General features: G+C 55.3%; 1 protein-coding gene across 2 annotated transcripts in view; it reads right to left on the minus strand.

The window, feature by feature from the left end:
* The window catches only part of CTNNBIP1 (catenin beta interacting protein 1), a 51,221-nt gene that overhangs the window by 7,349 nt on the left and 21,973 nt on the right, over nucleotides 1-21,899 (minus strand). Inside the window, exons 1-4 of one of the 2 annotated variants that reach the window (XM_086715614.1) lie at nucleotides 20,644-20,854; nucleotides 20,426-20,510; nucleotides 15,172-15,290; nucleotides 14,494-14,584 (exon numbers count right to left, since the gene is read on the minus strand). In XM_086715614.1, coding sequence (XP_086571740.1) covers nucleotides 14,494-14,584; nucleotides 15,172-15,267 — 187 coding nt within the window. In that variant the 5' untranslated portion in view covers nucleotides 15,268-15,290; nucleotides 20,426-20,510; nucleotides 20,644-20,854. Of the gene's footprint in view, nucleotides 1-14,493; nucleotides 14,585-15,171; nucleotides 15,291-20,425; nucleotides 20,511-20,643; nucleotides 20,855-21,899 lie in introns of those variants that run through there. The other variant, XM_086715615.1, reaches the window with a different exon arrangement.

A 21,899-nucleotide genomic window follows, 5' to 3' on the forward strand; every position in this document is an offset into this window, starting at 1 on the left:
AGGGTCAGTTAGGTTTCGACAAGGGTGTCAAGACAACTCAGTTGGAGAGAAGGCAACTGGATGTTCATATGCCAGGGATGAACTTGGACCCTTACCCTGCACCATGTACAGAAATTAACCCAAAATGGACCAACGACCTAAATATAACTGCCAAAATTATAAAATTATAAGACTATAAAACTCTTAGAAGAAAACACCGGAGTAAATCTTCATGGCCTTGGGTTAGGAACTGATTTCTTAGATAGGATAACCAAAGCACACCCAAAGAAAAGAAAAGATAGATAAATTGGGCTTTATTGAACTTAAAAATGTTTATGTTTCAAAGGATGCTACTGCTGGGGCGCCTGGCTGGCTCAGTTGGGAGAGCATGTGACCCTTGATTTTCAAGTCGTGAGTTCAAGCCCCGTGTTTGGTGTAAAGATTACTTAAAAGAAAAGAAAAGGAAAGGAAAGGAAAGAAAAACTTTAAAAAAGAGAGAGAGAGAAGCTTTAAAGAAAATGACAATGAGAAGACTTACATTAAAAAAAAAAGTGGAGGGGGGTGCCTGGGTGGCTCAGTCGGTTAAGCGTCTGACTTCAGCTCAGGTCATGATCTCACGGTTCATGGGTTCAAGCCCCACGACGGGCTCTGCGCTGACAGCTCAGAGCCTGGAGCCTGCTTCAGATTCTGTGTCTCCCTCTCTCTCTGCCCCTCCCTGGCTCACACTCTGTCTCTCTCTCTCTCTCAAAAATAAACATTAACAAAAAAATTAAAAAAAAAAAGTGGAGGGGCATCTGGGTGGCTCAGTCAGTTAAGTGTCCAGCTCTTGGTTTCAATTCAGGTCATGATCTCATGGGTGGGATCGAGCCCCACGTTGGGCTCTGCGCTGACAGCAGGGAGCCTGCTTGGAATTCTCTCTCTCTCTGCCCCTCCCTCCACCCCCACCCACACTCATGCATGTGTGCACTCTGTCTCGCTCTCTCAAAATACATAAATAAACATTAAAAAAAAAAAAACCGAATGGGAGAGCATATTTGCGAGTCATATATCTGGTAAGGGACCGGTACCTGGAATATATACATAAACACAATTCGATAATAATTAAAAGTCCACTCAATTTTTAAAATGGGCAAAGATTTCGAATAGAGATTTAGAGATTTTTCCCAAAGAAGATAGAAGAATGGTCAACAACCACGTCAAAAGATGCTCAATTCAACATCATTAGTCACCATGGAAACGCAAATCAAAGATACAATGAGACACCACTTCACAGCCACTAGGAGGGCCAGAATCAAAAAGTGACCATAGGAGCTAGCAAGGAGGTGGAGACATTGGAACCCTCACAGCTGGCGGAACGTCAAACGGGCTCTCCGGCCCACTCCACCCTCAGCCACCCCCCTTAGCAAGGGCCCGGCCATCCTCTGGTCGCTCAAAAATCCTGCAAGGGATCCTCCCGATCCCCCCACTCCCATCCCATGCAAGCGCGCGCTCACACACACACACACACACACACACACACACACACACTCCATGTCCAGCGCACCAGCAAATCTGATTGGCTCTACTTTTATTATCCTTTAGTTTGGTTTTTTTTTTAATTTAATTTTATTTATTTAACGTTTATTCATTTTTGAGAGACAGAGAGAGACAGAGAATGAACGGGGAAGGGGCAGACAGAGGGAGACACAGAATCCAAAGCAGGCTCCAGGCTCCGAGCTGTCGGCGCAGGGCCCGACGCGGGCCTCGAACTCACGAACTGCAAGATCATGACCTGAGCCGAAGTCGGACACTCGACTGACTGAGCCCCCCAGGTGCCCCGGTTTTTGGTTTTTTTTAAAGGAGCCTCTACACCTGACGTGGGGCTCAAACTCACAACCCCAAGATGAAGAGTCACAGGCTGGGGGCACCTGGGTGGCTTAGTTGGTTGAGCATCATCTGACTTCAGCTCAGGTCACGATCTCATGGTTTGTGAGTTCAAGCCCCGCACCAGGCTCTGGACTGGCAGTGAGGAGCCTGCTTGGGATTCTCTCTCTCTCTCCCCTTCTCTCTGCCCCTCCTCCTGCTCTCTCTCTCTCTCTCTCTCTCTCTTAAAAATGAATAAACATTTATTTAAAAAAAGAAAAAAGAGTCACACGCTCTTCCAACTAAGCCAGCGAGGTGCCTCATGTCGGCTTTACTTTTAAACTACATCCTGGCTACGTCACTGTTTCCCCAACCACCACCCAGTCCAGGCTACCACTGCCCATCAAGCCTCCTGGGCCCGTTTTCCTGGATCTCGGCACTCTGGCCCCCAAATTGCCCATTGTCACACAGCAGCGAGGAGGAAGTTCTTAAAAACGTAAGTCAGACCCTGCCACCCCTTTGCTCAAAACTCTCCAAAGGCTTCTTATTGCAAGATTTCTCATCGTACTCAAAAGTAAACTCCAAATTCCACACGGCCTGCAAGAGCCAACACGTCTGGCCTCTGGCTGTCTCTTCACCTCCTTTTATACACACACATCTCCTCACTCCACTCCAGCCCTGTGGGCCTTCTGGGCTGTCCTTCAAGAACGAGTAACTTGTACCTCAGGACCTTTGCACTTGCTGTTTCCTTTGCCTCAGTGCTCTTGCTCAGTGTTCATGTCACACACCGCTCTTGCACTTCATGCCAGTGTCTGGGCAAAATCGTCTCCCCAGACCCTCCCTGACCACAGCTTCTAAAACAGTGCCCTGTGAGGGGTGCCTGGGTGGCTCAGTGGGCTGAGCGTCCGACTTCGGCTCGGGTCGCGATCTCACGGCTCGTGAGTTCGAGCCCCACGTCGGGCTCTGTGCTGACGGCCCAGAGCCTGGAGCCTGCTTCCAATTCTGTGTCTCCCTCTCTCTCTGCCCCTAACCCACTCGCATTCTGTCTCTGTCTCTCTCAAAAATAAATAAACATTAAAAAATAAAAAATAAAATAGTGCCCTGTGTCAGTCCCTCAGGGTGGCACAGCCCGCTTCAGGACCCTCAGCACCAACCACAGCGTTATATATTCATGTGATCTTTGATTCCCCAGTGGGAGGCACATTCCATGTAATCAGGGACTTTATCTTGTTCACTCACAGATGCACAGCACCTGGGAGAGCTCGTGGGACAGGATGAATCCTTATTGTACAGATGAGGAGAGAACCCCTATAGCAACTCAGGGAATCAGAAGCACAGGGATGACCCAGACCTAGACCCTGAAGTCCATGCTTCCCCACCAGGACACACTGCCATTGCCTCTCTGGGGAAAGGAATAACTGACTCGCTCTAGTCACCCAGAGCACTGTGACTGTCCAGGCTTCCCGGCAGAGACTGGGCCCGTCCATCAGAATGGAACCAAGACCCGGGATTTAAAAAACACCACCGAAAGAACTCTGGCACAGTGGGACAGGATTCAACATGGAACCAAAAACGCCAACTCCGGAGGAGGCCCGAGCCCAGACCCGTGCCTCCCGACCCCCAATGCCCCACCCTGGTCTACGGCTTGGCCCTGATGTCTCCCTGGTCCCATGGCTCGCCTGCTAAGGAAAGCAGGGCCAAGGCGCTGGTGAGAACACAGCTCCCTGAACCAGGGCAGGGCACCCAACCCACGTCCAATGCCAGCTTTGCCCCTTTAACAGAGTCTAGTCAAGTGACTGGGCAGAGAAAAATGACAACTATGCAGGAGCTTAGAAAAGGGAAGCTGGCCCCTCGCTGGGGGCGGGAGACAGACAATGGGCTCACTAGTCTGTTTGCAAACTCAGGATGAATTCGCACCAGCAGAGTCAAAAGCCCAAAACAGGCTCCACACCAGCACCAGCACCGGCCTCAGCCACGTGCCGGCTCACTGAAGGCATCTGCACCTTGCCATCAAGACAGGGGACAGGAGGCAGGGGGCAGGGTGTATGGAGAAAGCCCCAGGGGCACACAGACAACCCCCAGTGGCTGGAGAATCATTCTTGCTAATTGAGGCTCTCGCATCGAGTCTCTCGAAAGGTCTTTTCAGCAATACCTAAGCGCCTCCGCCTGCTTCCTGAATTGCCGGCACACACTCCCATCAGCCGTGTATTTCCAGCCTGGTGGGTGATAACGGGTGACAAAGAACAGGAAACAGGCGGCCACGGCCCTGAGGTGCAGAGTGGATGTGGACTGTTCCACAAACACGCCTGGGGTTCTCCTGCTCGTGCCCCTCACTCTTTTCCAGGGAAGGGGGAGCTCAGTCTTGGAAAGGCACGGACCCTGGGGCTCAAGCTTTGGGACGGACGAGGACTGCTCTGGAAACCACCCGCCCTCTCCAGGAGGGACCTTGCCCAGAGAGACAGGCACTGGGGAAGGAAGGGACGGGCCTCGGCCGCTGCGATGCGCCGACCGTGTAGTCCCTGCCTGGATTCCGCCAGAGCACCGGGCTGCAGGGGGCCAGAGCTCTCCTAGCTCTGGATCCTGCAAAGTCCACCTCAGAACCAGCACTCAAAGGTGGACGGGGAGGAAAAACCGCTCTTAGGGCAGACCCGGCCTAGAAACCGGCACATGGCGTGAAGAGCCTCGCCCAGCTCCCAAAGGCGGCCGGCCCTGGGCCCTACAGTGCAGGCACAGCCCTGCACAGACGCCACCGGATAAAACGGGGGACTCCCAGAAGCAGCATCAGTCCCTGGCAGGGGCATCCGCATCGCCCAACTCAGAGCCATGAGCTCTCGCAAGCCCAGCCTCCCCCTGTCATGGGGCGGGGCTCCCCTGCACCCCTCTCTGGGCAGAGCTTCCTAGGACTACTCGGGTTCAGATGTTCTGGGGTCAGGGTGCTCCTGACCTCCTGAGGGGCCCTAACACCTTCCTAATAAGACTGAACAACTAGGGACTGGAAAACTCAGAAACGCAACCCTGAAACCCCGGAGGCTCCCGACTGCCGCGGCTCCCAGAAGCGAGAGACAGCGCAGGAAACTCACTTGGGCTGAGGGCTTCACGACAGTCCGGGGAGTCCGACCTGCCAAGCCCCGGCCACACGGCTGACGGGCTAGAGAGGAAACACGAGCGCACGCTCCGGAGTGTCGGGGCAACTCCCACCTCCCCGGTCTGCCTCTGGGGTTGGGGCCCCGGTACTTCCTCCTTAGCCCGTGAGCCTGCCATCAGCACTAACTACCTGCTAACTAGCTAGCTAACTAACTAGCTAACTAGCTGCTACCGAGCTACCCGAAACTGCAGCGGCTCAGCTACCAGCTGCGAGCCAGGCAGCAAAGCTCCTGGGGAAACAGGTCCCAGAGCCGCCTCCAAGAGGGAGCGTTTCCACACGATGAGGCTCCCACACGGCCTCCTCTCCTCCCAGACAAACCCGCTGGGTGGCAGGCGCTGTTTTTAGCAGCGGCAGCCTAGGAACCCCGGGGGTTCTATACATCTCAGCTCTGATGCCTCAAGTTCCCAGGGGATGGCTTTTACCTAGAGGCAGCATGATACTGGTTGCCATGGGGACAGCGGCCACAGATCCACGAAGGTCTCAGCAGCCAAAGCAGGCTCCGGGCTTGGTGGCACCTACTGGGCTCCCGGCTGACAACCACCAGGCATCCAGGCTGCCAGAAGGTGAGCACACGGCACCAGACGTGGAACTGGCTCCTAGCAGAGGCGCTGGGCCTCCCGCCCAGCCAGGGAGGGCCTCTCGGGGCTTGGGCTCCCTCAGTGGACCCCAGCACCCCGGGACCTGGGCCTGGGTCTGACCCTGCCCACCTGGGCAACGTATCTGCACATCTACCTTGGTTTTCTCATCTGCGAATTGTGATAAACTGCACCCATCCACCCATCTGCCCGGCCAGGATAATGTCTGCGTCAGATAGCATCATAAACAGCATCTTGTGGGGTCACTACTTGGAGTTCTAGCTCCCTCAAACCCACCTCTGCCCCTCCCGCCCTTCCACACCCCCTGCTGAGCCCAACACACACACACACACACACACACACGCCCTACCTCTGGGGCTGTTTTCCAGGTGAGGTACTTGTTGGTCAAATTCTTTGGTCTCCCAGAATGTAAGCTCTCCCGGACCGGAGAGCTTGGCTATGCGCAGAAGGGACAAAATCTGGGATGAGCGGGTGCGAGGGGTCAGGACCGACCAGGTCTTCGTCCAAAGCCCTGGTATATTCTCAAATCCTAGCAGGCATCACAATCACCTTGGGGGCTTATTTCAAATGCAGACTCCCAGGCTCCCCTGGCAGGCATTCTGATTCAGGAGGGCTTGGGTGGGGCCCAGGAGCCTGAATTTTTAATAAGCACCCTCGGCGCTCCAGGTGTGGTGGTCCCCGGCCGGCACTCCAAGAACTCATTGCTACAGACTGTCCCTGGAGCCCCACCCAACCCCAAGCTGACATCCCTGCTCCGCCAGCATCTGAAAGAGACCGCTGTGCCCCCACTTCCGTTTCCTCACGGAGCCCAGGCCTGCGGCAGTCTAGCTTCCAGCCAGGGCTCCACGGAAACTGTTCAGGGGAAAGTCGCACTGACTTCTCAAATATAAGCCCCAGGGACCCTGACAGTGACCCTGCTGACAGCCCCCTCCTTTCAGAGCTGGCCGGTATCCCCCTCCCGCTGTCCTCAGTGCTGTGCTCACCGGGCTCCCTCCTCCCCTCACTCTGCCTGCCCTCCCTGCGCAACCTCCCCTGATCCCACGCCTCACCCTGGTCCACTCTCAGTCCTGTACCTGATCTCACCTTGCACCTGAGCTCAGACCTGGCTCCCACCCTTCCGGGACCCCCACCCCCCAGGCACCTCCTACTCAGAGCTCTCCCAGCAGCTGTGTGTCCCGAACTTGGCCCTGGGGCTCAAACCCCATCCCCACCTGTTCAGCCTGCCTGCAGGTTCTCGGTCCTCAATGTTCCGCCTCTGAAAAACATCTGCATCTCACAGGTGGGTGTCACTGTGACCTTCCAGCCATCTCCCTGCCTTACCCTTTGTCCTGTGACGTCTCCCCAGGGCTCACCGTAAGTGGCTCACCAGTCTCTTAGGGGGACACGAAGTCACCCAATACTCACGCTGGGCAGGCTCCAGAGGCTTCCTCCAATTTCCACGCCCTACACACTTTCCCACACATCCATCAAGGCCCAGGCAAATAGCACCTTTTCTCTGTGGCTTTCTGGGTGGGTTTCCCTTCCCTTGGGATTAGTCATACTTATTTATTTTTGAGAGAGACACAGAGAGAGAGAGAGACAGCGTACGCGTGCACAAGTGGGGAAGGGGCAGGGAGAGAGAGGGAGACAGAGGATCCAAAATGGGCTCTGCATGAACCGTGAGATCATGACCTGAGCTCGAGTCGGATGCTCAACCAACTGAGCCACCCAGGAGCCCCCCTGTCCTGGTTCTAAACAATAGAACCCGTTAGGCTGGTTAAAGAAGGGTCAAAGCAGCCCTTCACAGGCCAGGACTAGAACACTGAATGGAGCAGCTGGTCCTGCACTTCAGCACATTCCTAACCCTTTCTTGGGATGCTTTTTTCTTTTTTCTGCGACACGGATTATCACATGCAAAATCCTTCTGATTGATTTTTCAGTTTGATTCTATGCATATGGGATCTTCTTTGTTCAATTTCATTATTACCAGGTTACAGACAATTCTCATGTAAGTGTTGATTAAAGTTAAAAAAAAAAAAAAAAAAGAATTAGCTTCCCATCCCATAGGCTGGAATTCTCCCGGGACCTGACTATCATTTCAGTCCACACCTTGTTATCACCGAGAGCCTCTGGGAGAAGCCTTGGAGCCCCACGTGGGAAAGGAAAGAACACAGAACCCCCCGCAGACAGTCCACACTCTTGCAGGAGTCACCTCCCAGAGGCTCGGTCTACATAAGGATCCAGCAGACCCCAGCTCTGTGCCAGAAGCTGGACCAGGGGCTGAACGTGTGACTGGGAACATAGCGCAGATCCCGGTCCCAAAGGGCTCCTGCCAATGTGACAGCAGCTACACAGTAGGAAAGGTCACAGGGAGCTCCGGAGGGAGAAGAGGGGCTCAGACGGCCTGGAAGGAGTCAGAGAGGGCTGTCTGTATGGGGGAAGCGAAAGAGCAGAAGCCGGAGGCGGTGGGAGAGGACTCCAGGAAGAGGGCTGGCTGTAGAATGGGGCCGAGCGTGCTGGCACCTTGCCGGGGCGTGGAGAGTGCCAAGTAGGGGGAATGAGCGGAGGGAGGGCACTCGCTTGGTCCACCGTGAGGCCCTTGTGAGGGGTGGGCCCTCCCCTGGGGCCACTGGCTCCCTGATGGTCTGCCTGTGACCACAACTATTTTAACAAGGTTCCCAGTGCAACCCTTAGACCAAATGACCTATTTTAGGCTCTCTGGCAGTGTGCCCTGAGCAGCAGCCTTGGCTTCCAAGGGGGAAAGTCAGAAGAGCCCTGGGACAGCCCAGCTGGCTGCAGGCTAGGAACCTTCCCTGGAAAGTCTCTTGGAGAAACAGTGCCATCAGACGGAGGCTGGAACGGGCCTGAGCAGTGACTGTGCCAGCCCTGTAGCTCCCAGGGCCAACAAGAGGGGCAGTGGCAGACCAGGGGATGTCCTGGCAGGCCCCTGGGAGGAGAAGGGACAAAAGCTTCCTTAACAAAGTGGGCCATTTCCAGATAGTGCCCCGGGACTCCCGGATGAGAGCCTGTCCAAGGCACCACGTGAGGATGAGAGTTCTGACAGTCAGCTTATCACAAGCAGGCTTTGCAAAGTGCCAGTGGGGGCCTGGGATTGGCGCTCGCTGGGTGCCCCATCCCCTAGGCAGCGCCGAGGCAGGAAGAGACCAGGAGCTCTCAGAGAACCAGCACATTCATGGGCACCTTCGGGCCAAGGGCCCAGAATAAAGAGGCAGCAGAAAAGTCCAATGCTCCCCCCACACCCCGCACCTTCCTGAAATATGTTGATTGCCTAAATCACACCCATTCCTCAGATAAGATGCAGTCCTGCTGAAGAATGCACATGGCCTTAAAGCCACTCCTAGAATTTATCTTAAAGTCACTGATGAAGATGAAGATTTACAGGCAAGGATGGACGTTTGACACCTGCCACGCCCACACTGGTGGCTCCCTAAGGCCTTGAGCAGCTTACTAAACCTCTCCAGGCCGGTTTCTCCTCTCAAAAGCGAAAGCACCGAACACCTGCCTTGCAGGACTGTGGCGGGGATTCACCGGGATAACCCCTTGTGTGCTTCTTGACGCAGAAGCTGGCATACAGGAAGGGCTCAATAAATGTTTGCTGCTATTGTAATTAATAGCAAAAATGAGAAACAGATGTCCCACGGGGAAGGTCTGGGCAGTGAATTCTGGGCCGCCACGTGGCTGCTTATTATGCAATCACTAAAATCTTTTCTTGCAAATTGTTGGAAAATACTTTAAAATTACCATAAGTCGGGGTGCCTTGGTGGCCCAGGTCAAGATCTCACGGTCTGTGGGTTTAAGCCCCACGTCAGGCTCTGCGCTGACATCCCAGAGCCTGCTTGGGATTCTCTCTCTCTCTCCCTCTCTCTGTGCCCCTCCCCCACTTGCACAAACGCGCGAATGCGCTCTCACTCTCTTTCAAAATAAATAAACTTTAAAAAATTACCATAAAACATGGATGTTAAAATGGATATTAAGATGTTTATATATACCATTCAGTCCCCAATTTGTGATTGTGAATACAAGTACATTTTAATTTTTTTTAATGTTTATTTATTTGAGAGAGAGAGAGAGAGAGAGACGGAGTGGGGGCAGGGCAGAGATAGAAGGAGAGAGAGAATCCCAAGCAGGCTCCCTGTAGTCAGCGCAGAGCCCGATGCAGGGCTTGAACTTATGAACCATGAGATCATGACCTGAGCCGAAATCAAGAGTCGAATGCTTAACTGACTGAGCCACCCAGGCAACCCGACAAACATAGTTTTAAAAGGTTGACGGGGAACTGAGCAGAAGGTAACTGATCGTAGCTTGCGGTAGGATTCAATTGTTCAGGTTTCTCTGCTGCTCCTGCCTTTCCCCAGTTTTCCTCAATGACTATGCATTATTCCATAACCAGGAAAAGGGATCGGTACGTGTTATGGAGACAGTAGCACCGGTGATAAAAAGGGAATGAGCTCAGCATTCTGTCCAGCCCGCTCTTCGGAAGCTACAGCTCTCAACCCCCACACCTACAGCTGGGCTTCCTCAGCAAGGTGACCTTTCCCGAGGGGTATTGATCTCTGGCTCAAAGTCAGTCCTGCCTGGCTGTAGGGTCTGCTCAGTCACCCTCGGGGAGCAGGAGACAACACTCAGATTGGCTCCACGTTCTTGCCTTTCTGGGGGATGGTGGGCTCTCCGACCCAAAGAGAGCCTGGCCCATTCATTTGTCCAAGCGTGCACTGGGCCTCGGTTGGGGGGGGGACGCAGCCCCAGAAATACAAGGTGGGAAGCCATAGTCCCAAGCTCAAGGGTCTCGGGATTGCTCAAGAGACGACCAGGAGACCGTGGGAGTAGCTCAGCCAGGGTGCACGTGCAGGATGGGAATGACAAGAGGGCCTGGCCCGGCTGGCAACAGGCAGAGGAAGGCTGGGGGTCAGCGCTGGGCTCCTGGAAGCCTGGAGGCAAATGCGGAGGCGCCAAGGCCAGCCTGAGACAGAAGTTGAAAGCCACTGGCTCTGGCTGTTTCCGGTGCGTGAGGTCAAGTGTCAGGGAGTCCCGCTCATCATGCTAGCGGGCTGGACGTCATCCACAAGGCAGCATTTTAAGTCGGGACAAGACCTGCTGAGCCAGGGGTGGGAAGTGCACTGGAGGGACAAGGTGAGGAGTCAAGATGCCAGGAACTGTTTGCAGCGATCAAGACAAAAATGAATATGTGCTCTGAACAAAACGAGGGTTCAAACCAAGACGGAGAAGACAGAGCAGATTTGAGGAGCCTTAAGGCAAGAGAATCACAAGGACTTGATAACTTGCTAGATACTTGGGTCTTCGAAGAGGAGTCCCCAGGGCCATGGAGTTTTGGTGATACATCCATCACGACCGAGAATACAGGTAGAAGAATAGATTCGGTGGGTCGAGTGTGAATCTGGATCTGAGCGTGGGTTGTCTGTGGCCAGACGATCAGTAGGGAGTTGCACGTAAAGTTCTGGGGGGTCAGGAGAGGGTCTGGGCTGAGGGTGTGTGTTTGGAGGGCGTTGACCAGAGCATGTGAGACCCCCAGGGGGAGGTGTGACAGAGAGGAGGGCAGAATGTCGAGGGCACCAGGGTGGTGTGAGAAAAGAAGCGCTCAGGGGCGGTGAGCAGAGGGGGCAGAAGTAGGGCCTGGGGGGACGGAGAGACAGAAAGACAGACAGGTGTATCACAGAGGACGGGGGAAGGGAAGGAGGGCTTCCAGGAGGAGGCTGTCGTGAGTGGTCTCAGACCAGCAGAGGCCAGCCAGGCCCACACAGCACGGTCTCTGGCACCAGCGAGGTCCCGGCAGATCCTGCACACATGTTCACCAGGGGAAGACCAGGGAGGTGGGAGGCCCGGGCGTGGGGCTAGGGATGCCCAGCCCACTCTTGTCTCTGGGGCCAGGGAGGGCAAGCAGTGCCCCCAGTACCAGACCCCTCCAGCCCCAGAGGGGAAGCGTGTGCGAGTCTAAAGACAGTAGACCAATGCAGAGCTCTGTCCCTTTGGTCCGAGGCCCCCAGAGGGGAGCTGAAGGAGACTTTGCTCTCTGCGGAGGAGAGCTCTGGGCATTTGCTGAGACACAGCGCCACCTCGTGGCAGGAGGAGCTCACACCAGATTTCTGTCCGACTGTCTCCCCCACCACCCTGACTGCTCCCAGGCCTTTGAGGGGTCTTTTATGCTGGGATCCCAGGCACTGGAAGCAGTGATCCAGGGCTTTTACCACTTGGACAGCACCTGGGCCCGACAGCGGCATTCCTGCGGCACCAGCTGAGGTCGGCCCTGCCAACAGATGAGGTGGGCAGGCTAGAATTTTAGCCAAGACTGTTTGGCCCCACGGTGTGGGCAGACATGCAGGGTCCTGCTCTCAGGGTTGTGCCCCCACAGTGGGAGAGACTGTGCCGAGAACTGTTTTGTTGTGCATTTGTGTGCGGGGTCCTTAGGGGCACAAAATACATGATGCTCTTCCGGCACTGCTGCCCACCCTCCTCTTACACAGGCCACGGGAATCCTCAGGACTTTCTGCAGCGTGTGTTTTCCTGTTTGGTTCAGCTCAGAGGTAACCGCGGGGACCCGGGGCAGTATGCAGGGAACTCCAACAGCAGAGAGCCACCCCAGCCACCAGCATCCCCAGAGACCCTCCTCTGGGTCCCGTTGCAGCTTCAGCAGCCTGTTCCCTGGGAGATGTATCTGAGGCCTGCCTGGCTGTCCCGTGGACACCCCTCACCGAGGAGGGCCCAGATTCTGGGGTCACCCTCACAGGCCACAGTTCGCTCCTGATGGCCCAGATGCTTTAGGGCATGTGAGGTCACCATGGGCTTAACTCCACAGAGTTCATTTTTATTCTCAACTGCTGGCTTAGCTAGGCAAGATGGAGGGTTCTCTTAATGCTTTTTAGAAACTTCCCCGTTTTGGGGCACCTGGGTGGCTCAGTCGGTGAAACGTCCGACTTCGGCTCAGGTCATGATCTCACAGTTCATGAGTTCAAGCCCCATGTTGGGCTCTGTGCTGACAGCTTACAGCCTGGAGCCTGCTTCGAATTCTCTGTCTCCCCCTCTCTCTGCTCCTCCCCCACTCATGCTCTGTCTCTCTCTCCTTCAAAAATAAAAATAAAAACATTAAAAAAAAAACAAAAACTTCCCCATTTTACAGAAGAAACGTATATGCAATGTTAAAAAATTAGTCTTACGAAAATGTGTGACTTGGAAAGTTAAAGTCCTTTATATAGACAGTTCTACCCACATCAAAATTCTCTATTAACAGCCTGGTATATGTTCTTTCAGCTTTTTTTCCTACACATGTACATGTGTGAGTGTATGTGTGTGGGGGGGTTGTTTTCTACATTGACATACAGTTCTATAACTTATTATGATTTTTTCCATTAACAGCATTTTACTAGAGGCATTCTTATCACCAGCCCAAATTCTGGTTGATTCAGTGACCTAAAACTGGGGTGGGAGAAAATGTGACGTCCTAGGAACCCAGAAGCCTGAGGGTTTCAGGGAGATATGGTTCAAGAGCCTGGGGGCGAAGGAGGAACCGTGCTAGAAACCCAGATCAGCTGTGGATAACAAAGGATGTCTCCCTTCTGTCCTAGTCGGAAGAGCGTGTGACTCTCGACCCCGGTGTCATGAGTTTGAGCCCCATGATGGGTGTAGAGATTACAGATTACTTAAATTATATATATATAAATATATATATATTTGTATATTTATATGATAAAAGAAAAGAAAAAAAAGAAAGGATCCCTCCCAGAAGCCAAACCCCCGAAGGGCAGACCCCGCCCCTAACCGTCGGTATACAGCAGGCTGTGGCACGAATGTGGCCCAGGCAGGTTGTGCTCAGCGAGTGGCTGTCCCAATTTGCTGCCCGAGCTACTGGGACACCCTGTACGTTTCTGCTGAGTTGGGTGCACAGGCCAGGTGACACCCGCGTCAGAGCTGGAGAACTGGGCCCTGCGCCAGAGCTGAGGCCTATGATATCCAGGAGAGCAGGGACTGCTTCGAGACAGGCGGTCTTGCGTGCTACACCTGCTCTCCTCCTCGGCCCCACGGGTCAGCACACGCCCCTCGTCGCCCTGCTGCCGGGAGCCAGGTCACATCTGACACCCCACAGGCCACACAATTTTATGGCAAATATTTCCAACTAAGCGAAAAAATAAAAGGAAAGGACGAGATGGAAGTGCTGGTCAGGACGCCGTGGGCTACGGGGTCAGGCAAGCCTTTCAGATGACAGAGCCCACAAGCACTCAGCAGCCCCCTGCCGCTCCAGGACGGGCAGTGACAAGTTTGCATCCTGAGCCCTCTGGCGACTGGCTGTAAGACCAGGGCGACCACTTATGGGCTTCCGAACCCATTTCCTTGCCCGTTAAGTGCAAGTAATACAACCAGTAGCTGCCCACGATAAAATGAAACTATGTGTATCCAGCATTCACCATGTGCCTGCTGGACAATAAATACTTAAATGTTTCCCGCTCCCATTATTACGACCGGGTGAGGGCACCCAGAAAAGAAAGAGCTCCCTCAGGCAGATGGACACCTCGGGCACTCAGAGCCATCGGGGCCTCCCACCTGGGTGCAGCCAGGAACATACCAGCTCCCCGCATAACCGGTGCCTAGGGCGGGTCCTAGCAGGTGAGGCTGGTTTCACGCTCTCCCTGGACAGGGTGCTGGGTGGGCAGGGGTCAAGCCAAAGGCTGAGGAAATGCAAAAACCAGAGGCCCCGGACATCTCCATTTCTTGCCTCCCCTGGGCCTAGAAAGGGCTCCCATCATTACCTGATTGGGTCCTCGGCTCCCACCCCGGGAAAGAGATGGGCCCAGGCCTGGGCCTCGGCTCTGGGGACGGGAGGCAGCCGCCCTCCCTTATCTGCCCCAGGAGCTACGTTTTCTCCAGAAAACCCAACTAGGCGCCTCTGGGAAGGGCATGCGGGGCGCCCTGGCCGGGACTCACCCTGGTCGATGGAGTGCTGGGGCAGCTGGCTGAGCTGGCTGTTGACCACCCCCGCGTAGGTGCGCAGAAACTCCTCCTCGCTGGCCGTCAGCTGCAAGGGTGAGACAGCCACTGTGAGGGGCAGTGCACACCGGCTCCCAGAAGGTACCTGCTCCTGTAATCCCCGGGCCCCTGTTCCTGACTCTTGACCCTTCAGTTCCAGAGCGAGCACCCTCTGACCCCACCCCAAACTTGGTCCATGGGCCCACAGGCCTTGCCGCTCGGATCAGATCTGAGACTGGGTTCCAGTGCAGCACGGGGCCAGGAGGAAGCCCAGGCCCTGCCCGGGGAGCCCATCCCTTTCTTTCTGAACAGTGCTGCCCTCTCAGTGCCCGTCCTGCCCAGCGCCCCTTGGACACCTCCCAGGGAGACGGGAGGGCGGGAAGGTCAGGGCCTTTAGGGCTCACACCCACCTGGCCCAGGCTCAGCACGGGGATGGGAAGACTGTCCCAGCGGTACCCCTGGAGCTGGACAGGAAGGGCTCTCAGTGGCATGAATCAGCCACAGAGCCAAACCACAAGCCCAGCATCCCCCTCCGCAGACCACAGCTGCCACAGGACATGGCTGTAGGCCCTCTGCTCTGCCCACGGCAGCACCCTCCCTGCAGGACCCGTTGCTTGGCACCCCAAAGGCACTCACATTTGATCCCATCTTCCTCAGCATGAGCAGCACTCGGACCTTCTGCTGAATGTACACGTCCTCCGGACTCTTCCCGGGAGCCCCCTCGCGGTTCATTCCCTGGCCAGCCCTGGGGACTCCTGCGGAGCGAGGAGAGGCACTGAAGCGGGCTTCGGGACGAGACCCACCAGACACAGACTGGGTGCTGGGCAGGAGTGGTCAGGCAGCCCACAGTGCTGCAGGGTCTCGCTTCTGAGAGCCCAGAGCAGGTGGCGAGTTGCCTGTTCCTCCCTCACCCCCACCGGCCCCAGGCAGCCAGACTGAGCAGCTAGATCCCGGAGCAGGCGCTGGCGGCCAGCACCCTCTGCGAGGAGCTGTCAGGCCCAGGGAGTCTAAGCTGACCCAGACTTCTGGCCAGCTCGACCTTCCAGCCACCCTCCCCCCCCCCCCCCCAGCAAGAGCCCTGCTATCAGCCACAGGGGATGTGCTGAATGAAGCCCTAAGTGTCCCAGGTTTTCCAAGCATGCAACTTCCAGAAGGAGCAAAAGTGACATGACCAGAAGCAGCCAGCTGGCGCCTCTGGCTGGAGAAACCATGAGATCAGTACTGAGCCCCAAGGCCTGGGCAGCCCCCTCAGCAGAAGCCCCTGACGGATTCAAGAGGCCAGCTCCTGGGCCGGGCTCCAAGGAGTCCCTCGATGGGGACAGGCAGGCCCGGGCTGTGGGGCACAGACGCCCACCTGAGCTCACTGCCGTCACGCGCGCATGCCCACCCCACCTGTCAGAGGGCAGCTCCTGAGGGCAGCAGCTGTGTCTGGGTACAGCAGGGACCCAACCTGCAGAGAGGTCCCAGGAGAGCCGTCCCAGGGTCTCCTCACTCTAGGAGGAGCCGGCAGAGAGGAAGCCGGGCGTGGAGGGGTTTGGGTTACAGGCTTGTAACTCCTGGATGAGTCAGAAATAACGCAGCAGCTGGTGGGGGTGGAGCCTCAGCAGCCCCGCTGCCAAGGAGCTGCTCTCGGGGGACCCAGGGAGCCTGGCTCACGAGCCAAGGACACTCCTCACGCCGCCCATCCTCGGGGGCCAGCAAGCCCTGGACCAGCAGGCTCTCCCAGGCAGTCCTGCTCTCCGGGCAAAGGGCAGACTCAGAAATGTGCCAGAGTCCTGGGCAGCAGCCTCCCTGGAGGTCCCTGTCAAGTGTCCAGTCCCCATAAGCTACCAGGGGCTCTGGTCCTAAAAGTCCACACAACAGGCTCAAAAGCTGGCAGGCTGGGGCTAAAGGGGTGGCTGTATACTTGAGGTAGCAGGTCTCCTTCTGGGGCCTTCCTCTCCCCACTGAAGCCCCAGACAACCCATTGTACTGTCTACCCACCTGCCGCCCCCTCTGGGCTCAGAAAAGAGCCCAGTGAGCGCTGGTAACCAGGAAAGAGGGGTAAGCCATGTCAAGTGGGTCTCTGATGGGAGCCCGGGTCTGGGACATCACTGCTTCTCACACTGACCCCTTTTCACTTCCTCCCACTGCACTACCCCAGAGTGCTCATGAGGCCTGCTTCTCCTCATGCCTCCCCTCACGCTCTGCCTTCCTGACCCCAGGCTATTTCTAGAACATGCCAAGAAGCTCTTTCCCCCAGCAGGCTTTGCACTGGGTGTCCCCTGAGCCTGGACTGGCTTATTTTCACCCTTCAACTTGCTTAAAGACGCCTTCCCCGGGAACCTTCCCTGACAGCATAGCTGAAGCAGGTTCTGTGTCCCACACCCCCTACACCCACTCGGTCACATAGCCCGGGCTCGTTCCCATTTTCTGGAAGTGTCCTGCTGGAGTACTTGCTTATTGTCTCTCCCCTGCCAGACTTGAAGGCCAGGGCCCGCCTAGCTCACCCCGTCCTCCACAGCTCAGCACCGTGCCTAGCATGCACTTAATAGACACCACCCAGTTGGCTGAATGGAAAAATCGAGACAGCCCGTGGTGTGCAAGTTTCCCTCTCTAATACCCACACTGATTTAGGGCCAAATGTCACCGTGTTGAAACAGACCAAAGTACCCAATCCAGTCTGCACAACCAAACTGAGCCTTGACAAAGGACTTCCATTCGAGCAAGTGGAGTGCCTTGGGCCACGGTGCTCCCCAGAGGACTTCTGAAACACTCCACAGAGCTTTCAAACGGGGAGTCAGGGCTTCGGGGAGTGAAAGTCTCCCACCTCCGTCCTGTGTCCAAGGACTAGTGGTCAGTTTGCTCTCTCCTTGTGAAAGACAGCATTGAAGTACAGGGACCAGCCACTAGGTGTCACCGTGTACAAAAGAACCAGAATTCCAGTGAGTTTCCGTGCCTACCCCCTCCCCGACTCCCCAACAGGCCCATTTGGTTCCAGCTCTTACCGTGATCCTAGGTCACAAACCACACCCCAGTCCCAGGTCCCAGAGCAAGATCTATCCATCACTCCGGGGCCAGCTCTGCCGAGGCAAGGATATGTATCTGGTTTTGCTGAGCATCCCAGGACGTAGGGGTCCTGGCTGCCCAGTGACTGGGAACCCCTTCCTCACTGTCCTTTCCTGACAGGCCAAGCTTCCACCAACAGAGATGCAGCCTCAGAACCCACAGGAGCGGATCAGTGTGAGCGTGACCATGAGCTTGAGTGAATCAATTTACACCGTCTGTTTTTACAGAATTTTGCTCTGTCCAACAATCCTACCCCTTGCATCTTGTACAGATCAATCCCATTCCGCGGTCTTCTGCCGTGGTAGCCCCGCTGTCTGGGGGACCTCCCACATTCATATTATGATTACTGGGGGGGGGGGCGGGGTACACCACCCAGTCGTGGGCCCGGGGTGTCGGTGGGGCCTGAATGGGTCTCTGGGGCCAGGCTACTCCCAATTCAGCACGCTTCCCTGGCAAAGCCTCTTCTTGCTTTGGGGAAGACCGTTGTCATTTCCCCAAATTCTGGTTTTCTGGTATTCTTTGAGCTCTACTATTGAGCTGATTCTGCCGGGCCGCTGCACAAGCGGAATGCGCCCAGGGCTGGATCTAGGGCGGAATGTAGCCACGAGCACCCTGCAATCCTAACAGACTAGAACATCACGACTGGTTTACGTGGTTCCGTCCTAAACAGAAACTGCATCAGAGGTGGCAATGTGAAGAAAATTAATAATTGAAGAGAGAAAATCAGGGGCGCCTGGGGGGCTCAGTCGGTTAAGCGTCCGGCTTCGGCTCAGGCCGTGATCTCACGGTCTGTGAGTTCGAGCCCCGCGTCGGGCTCTGTGCTGACAGCTCGGAGCCTGGAGCCTGCTTCGGATTCTGTGTCTCCCTCTCACTCTGCCCCTCCCCCACTCATGCTCTGTCTCTCTCTCTCTCTCTCTCTCTCTCTCTCAAAAATAAACATTTTTAAAAAATTAAAAAAAAAAAAAAGAAGAGAGTAAATCATAATCAGTCCCAAAACACATCCATTTCAGTCACTGATATGCTACAAGTATATTAAAGGGCGTTTGGGTCTGGTGCCTATCCAAGCAAACACGCTCTTAAATTTTCATCACAGATCTGACAAGTATCAGATTAATTTCATTTGAAAATTCTTACGCTCCCCTGTAGGGATGAAGAACTGGTCTCCATTAAAATGTGTTTGAATCACGTGAGTCTAAACCGCAACTAATTTAGACACAGTAGTTATTCAGTCCTCAGCGGTGAGAGGCAAAAGTAATGATGCTTCTCACTAATGGCCACCCAGCTAGCTCTGTAGGCGTCCCATCGTCTACAGTGCTGATACTTCCATTCTAAATCCTCAGAAAATGTCTCAGTGTCAACCGCCCAAGTCAGAGACAGACCTGCTCCCTCCCCTAAGACACTACCATTATGGAAGCTGACTAGGGAGAAGCATAGAGGGGCCAGAAAATGGAAAATGGAAAGACACAGGAAACCATCAACTCCCCAAATGAATGGTGAGGGTGCAGGTCTGTGGCCATAGATCATGCTGCAGGTATCCACGGTTATGTAAAAAGTGGGTACGATTCCAGAAAATCACAGCTGGTGGGCACAAATGCAGTTCAGACACCAAGGTACGTACGTTCAATGCAGACGCACAGACACATTCCCCACCACACCCTGCACGTTCCTGTTGGTGCGGAGCCCGCATCTCGGTTGAAAGGAGTCTGACAGGGAGAGGACAGTGGGGCAGGGGCTCCCAGCCACTGGGAGGGATCCGCACGAAGTGACAAATGTGGCCCGTGGCTTAGGCAACACTGCGTTCCGTGGGAGACATGGAGGGCTCACGTTAAGACAGCACACTCCTGCCCTGCTCTGCAAGGACCTGACCTCTGGCTGCACACGGTCTCCAGCTGTGAAGCGGCTGCCGGCACTTGAGATGGGTCGTGGTGCAGGAGGAGTCCCAGAGCAGGAGGGCTGAGGGTTCTGTGCAGCAGTCAGACCCGTTCTGATACACAGCTTTGAGAGCGGGCCTCCCTTTGACAGGCATGTGTGGCCCTCGATACAAACACGGCCACCTGCACTCATTTTTATTTATAAACTTGCAGCTCATGCTGTTTGAACACCCACATTTATAAAACTGGCATATACATTTATACCTGGGGTGGTCTTACACCTGCCTGGACAATAGTGGGTAACCTCAGGCTGGGCCAGCCAGCAAGAGTGTCCCCGACCCACACAAGCCACCTCTGCTCCATGGGTTCCAGCACTTGCCTTCCGTTCAACCCATCTTTTTTTTTTTTTTAGGTTGTGGTACATTTTGGGGCGCCTGGGTGGCTCAGTCGGTTAAGCATCCGACTCTTGGTTTCAGCTCAGGTCACGATCTCACCATATCGTGAGTTCGAGCCCCGCATCGGCTCCGCGCCGACAGGGCGGCACCTGCTTGAGAGTCTCTGTCTCCCTCTCTCCGCCCCTCCCCGACTCGTGCTCCCTCTGTCTCTCTCAAAATAAATAAACTTTTAAAAAAAGTTGCGATATATTTTAAGTGCTTGCATTTAAAAAATGTACATTTACATTTATACAATGTTCACGTTGCATAAAATTACAATGTATCATTGCGTGATTCCCAGAACTTAACACACGATATTAATTCAGAGACTGTACACATCTTAGCCTAAGCGACAGAGCGACAGAGCGGTAGCACAGCCCTGACGGGAAGAACCCACACGGGCTGCAGAAATGAGCCAGGATCAGGCACTGCGGGGAAGGAAGCGAGATGAGCTCCCAAGCCCGGCCCCGAGACCTGCTCCCCAGCCAGCACTGCTCTAGGGCCCGTTACCAGAAGCCCCTCCCCTGGGGTCCTTACCTGCCTCTGGAAATTAACTTCAGGCAAACAGCTGCTCAACTGCGCAGGGCGGGCTGAGGCCGGGGAGAAATAGGCAGGTGCGGCCCTGTGGAAACACAGAACACGGGTCACGGGAGGAGCCGGGAGGGCCCGAAGCGGGCGCCCACGCCCCACGCTGATGGGGACCCGGCACTGGCAGGAAGCACATGGCAACGGGTTCTGTCGCAGTCCAGAAATACCTGTGTGTCTGGCCGGCCCAGGGAACCCGCACCAACGGCTCTGGGATAAGGTGCTGAGCGCAGCTAATGCCCGCCTGTCATTTCCGGCTGAAGCAGGTCACCACGCACCCTCCTTCCTTGGGTTAGTCACCAAGTCCAACTGAGAGCTGTGCTCAGAGACGTTGTCACCGGGGTGAGTCACTCCAGGGCAGCTGATGGGCAAGTCCTGAACCTGCACGAGAAGGCGTCCCACCCACCAAACAGCCCGGGCTCCACCTGCTCTGTGCTCGGACACGCATTTACGTCTGTCCTGTGCTCGGCGAGCACCTGTAGCTGCATGTGTGAACATAAACTCACCCCCCACACAACATAAAACACAGTTGCGGGTCATTTACAACCTAGCGCCTGGCTACAGGTCTACTGGCCCCAAACACACCTCTTGCAGGAATCAAAGAACGCTGCCTTCTCCTTCTCCTCTTTTGCCCGCTGACACACAACCTCACCGTTCGGGCCCTTTGCAGGTTCCCCTGGCAGGAGCACGGCCAGAGGCAGGCGGGGGCACTGGGGAGTGGTGCCCGGCCGCTCCGGCCCGGTCACCTCCTGTGCTGTGCGCACTGACCTCGGAGTCCCTGGTTACAGGCGGACCCCCAGCTTTCAGCCTCGCTGTGAGGACAGAGATCTGAGGCCAACTCTTGGAGCAACCTGTTGTAAGGGAGGTGCGGGACCTCGGGGAGCAGCGAGACCCCTCTTCCACTGTCTTTCAGCAAAGAGAGATGCTCACTAGCCCAAGGGGCTGAAGAAAACGTGTTTTCCAGAGAAAGTGAGATTTCCAAAGCCTCCCCTACAGGTAGATGCTGCTCAAACCTCTGGCCTCTAGTCTGGGTCTCTCTTCAACCAGCAATGGCCCTCGGATGGAGGACCCGTCACCCACTCCTGCCACTCCCTCCACCCTCAGACTACCCCTGTGGGAACGGGCACCTATAGCGATTAATTCTCTTTCGTTCCTCTGGATATCAAAGCATCGAAATACCAAGGCTCCCTGGGGAAACTTCCACCCAAGTGCCCACATTCCTTCAAAAAGAGATGAGAAGACAGCCTTCTTCCACTCCTGAGGGCTTTAATTTCTTCAACTACCACAAAAGCCAATTAGCCTCCTACTGTCTGTAGGACTCGGGCCCTTCCCAGAAGCAGAGAAGAGCTTTGCATCTGTGACTTTAGGGGGAAGGCATCCACAAGCTGAGGTGATGTTCCCGATGGGACCATCCAGGGATTCACCT

The sequence above is a fragment of the Puma concolor genome, chromosome C1, assembly GCF_028749965.1.
Source record: "Puma concolor isolate L17-30 chromosome C1, mPumCon1.1.hap2, whole genome shotgun sequence".
NCBI classification, from domain to species: domain Eukaryota; kingdom Metazoa; phylum Chordata; class Mammalia; order Carnivora; family Felidae; genus Puma; species Puma concolor.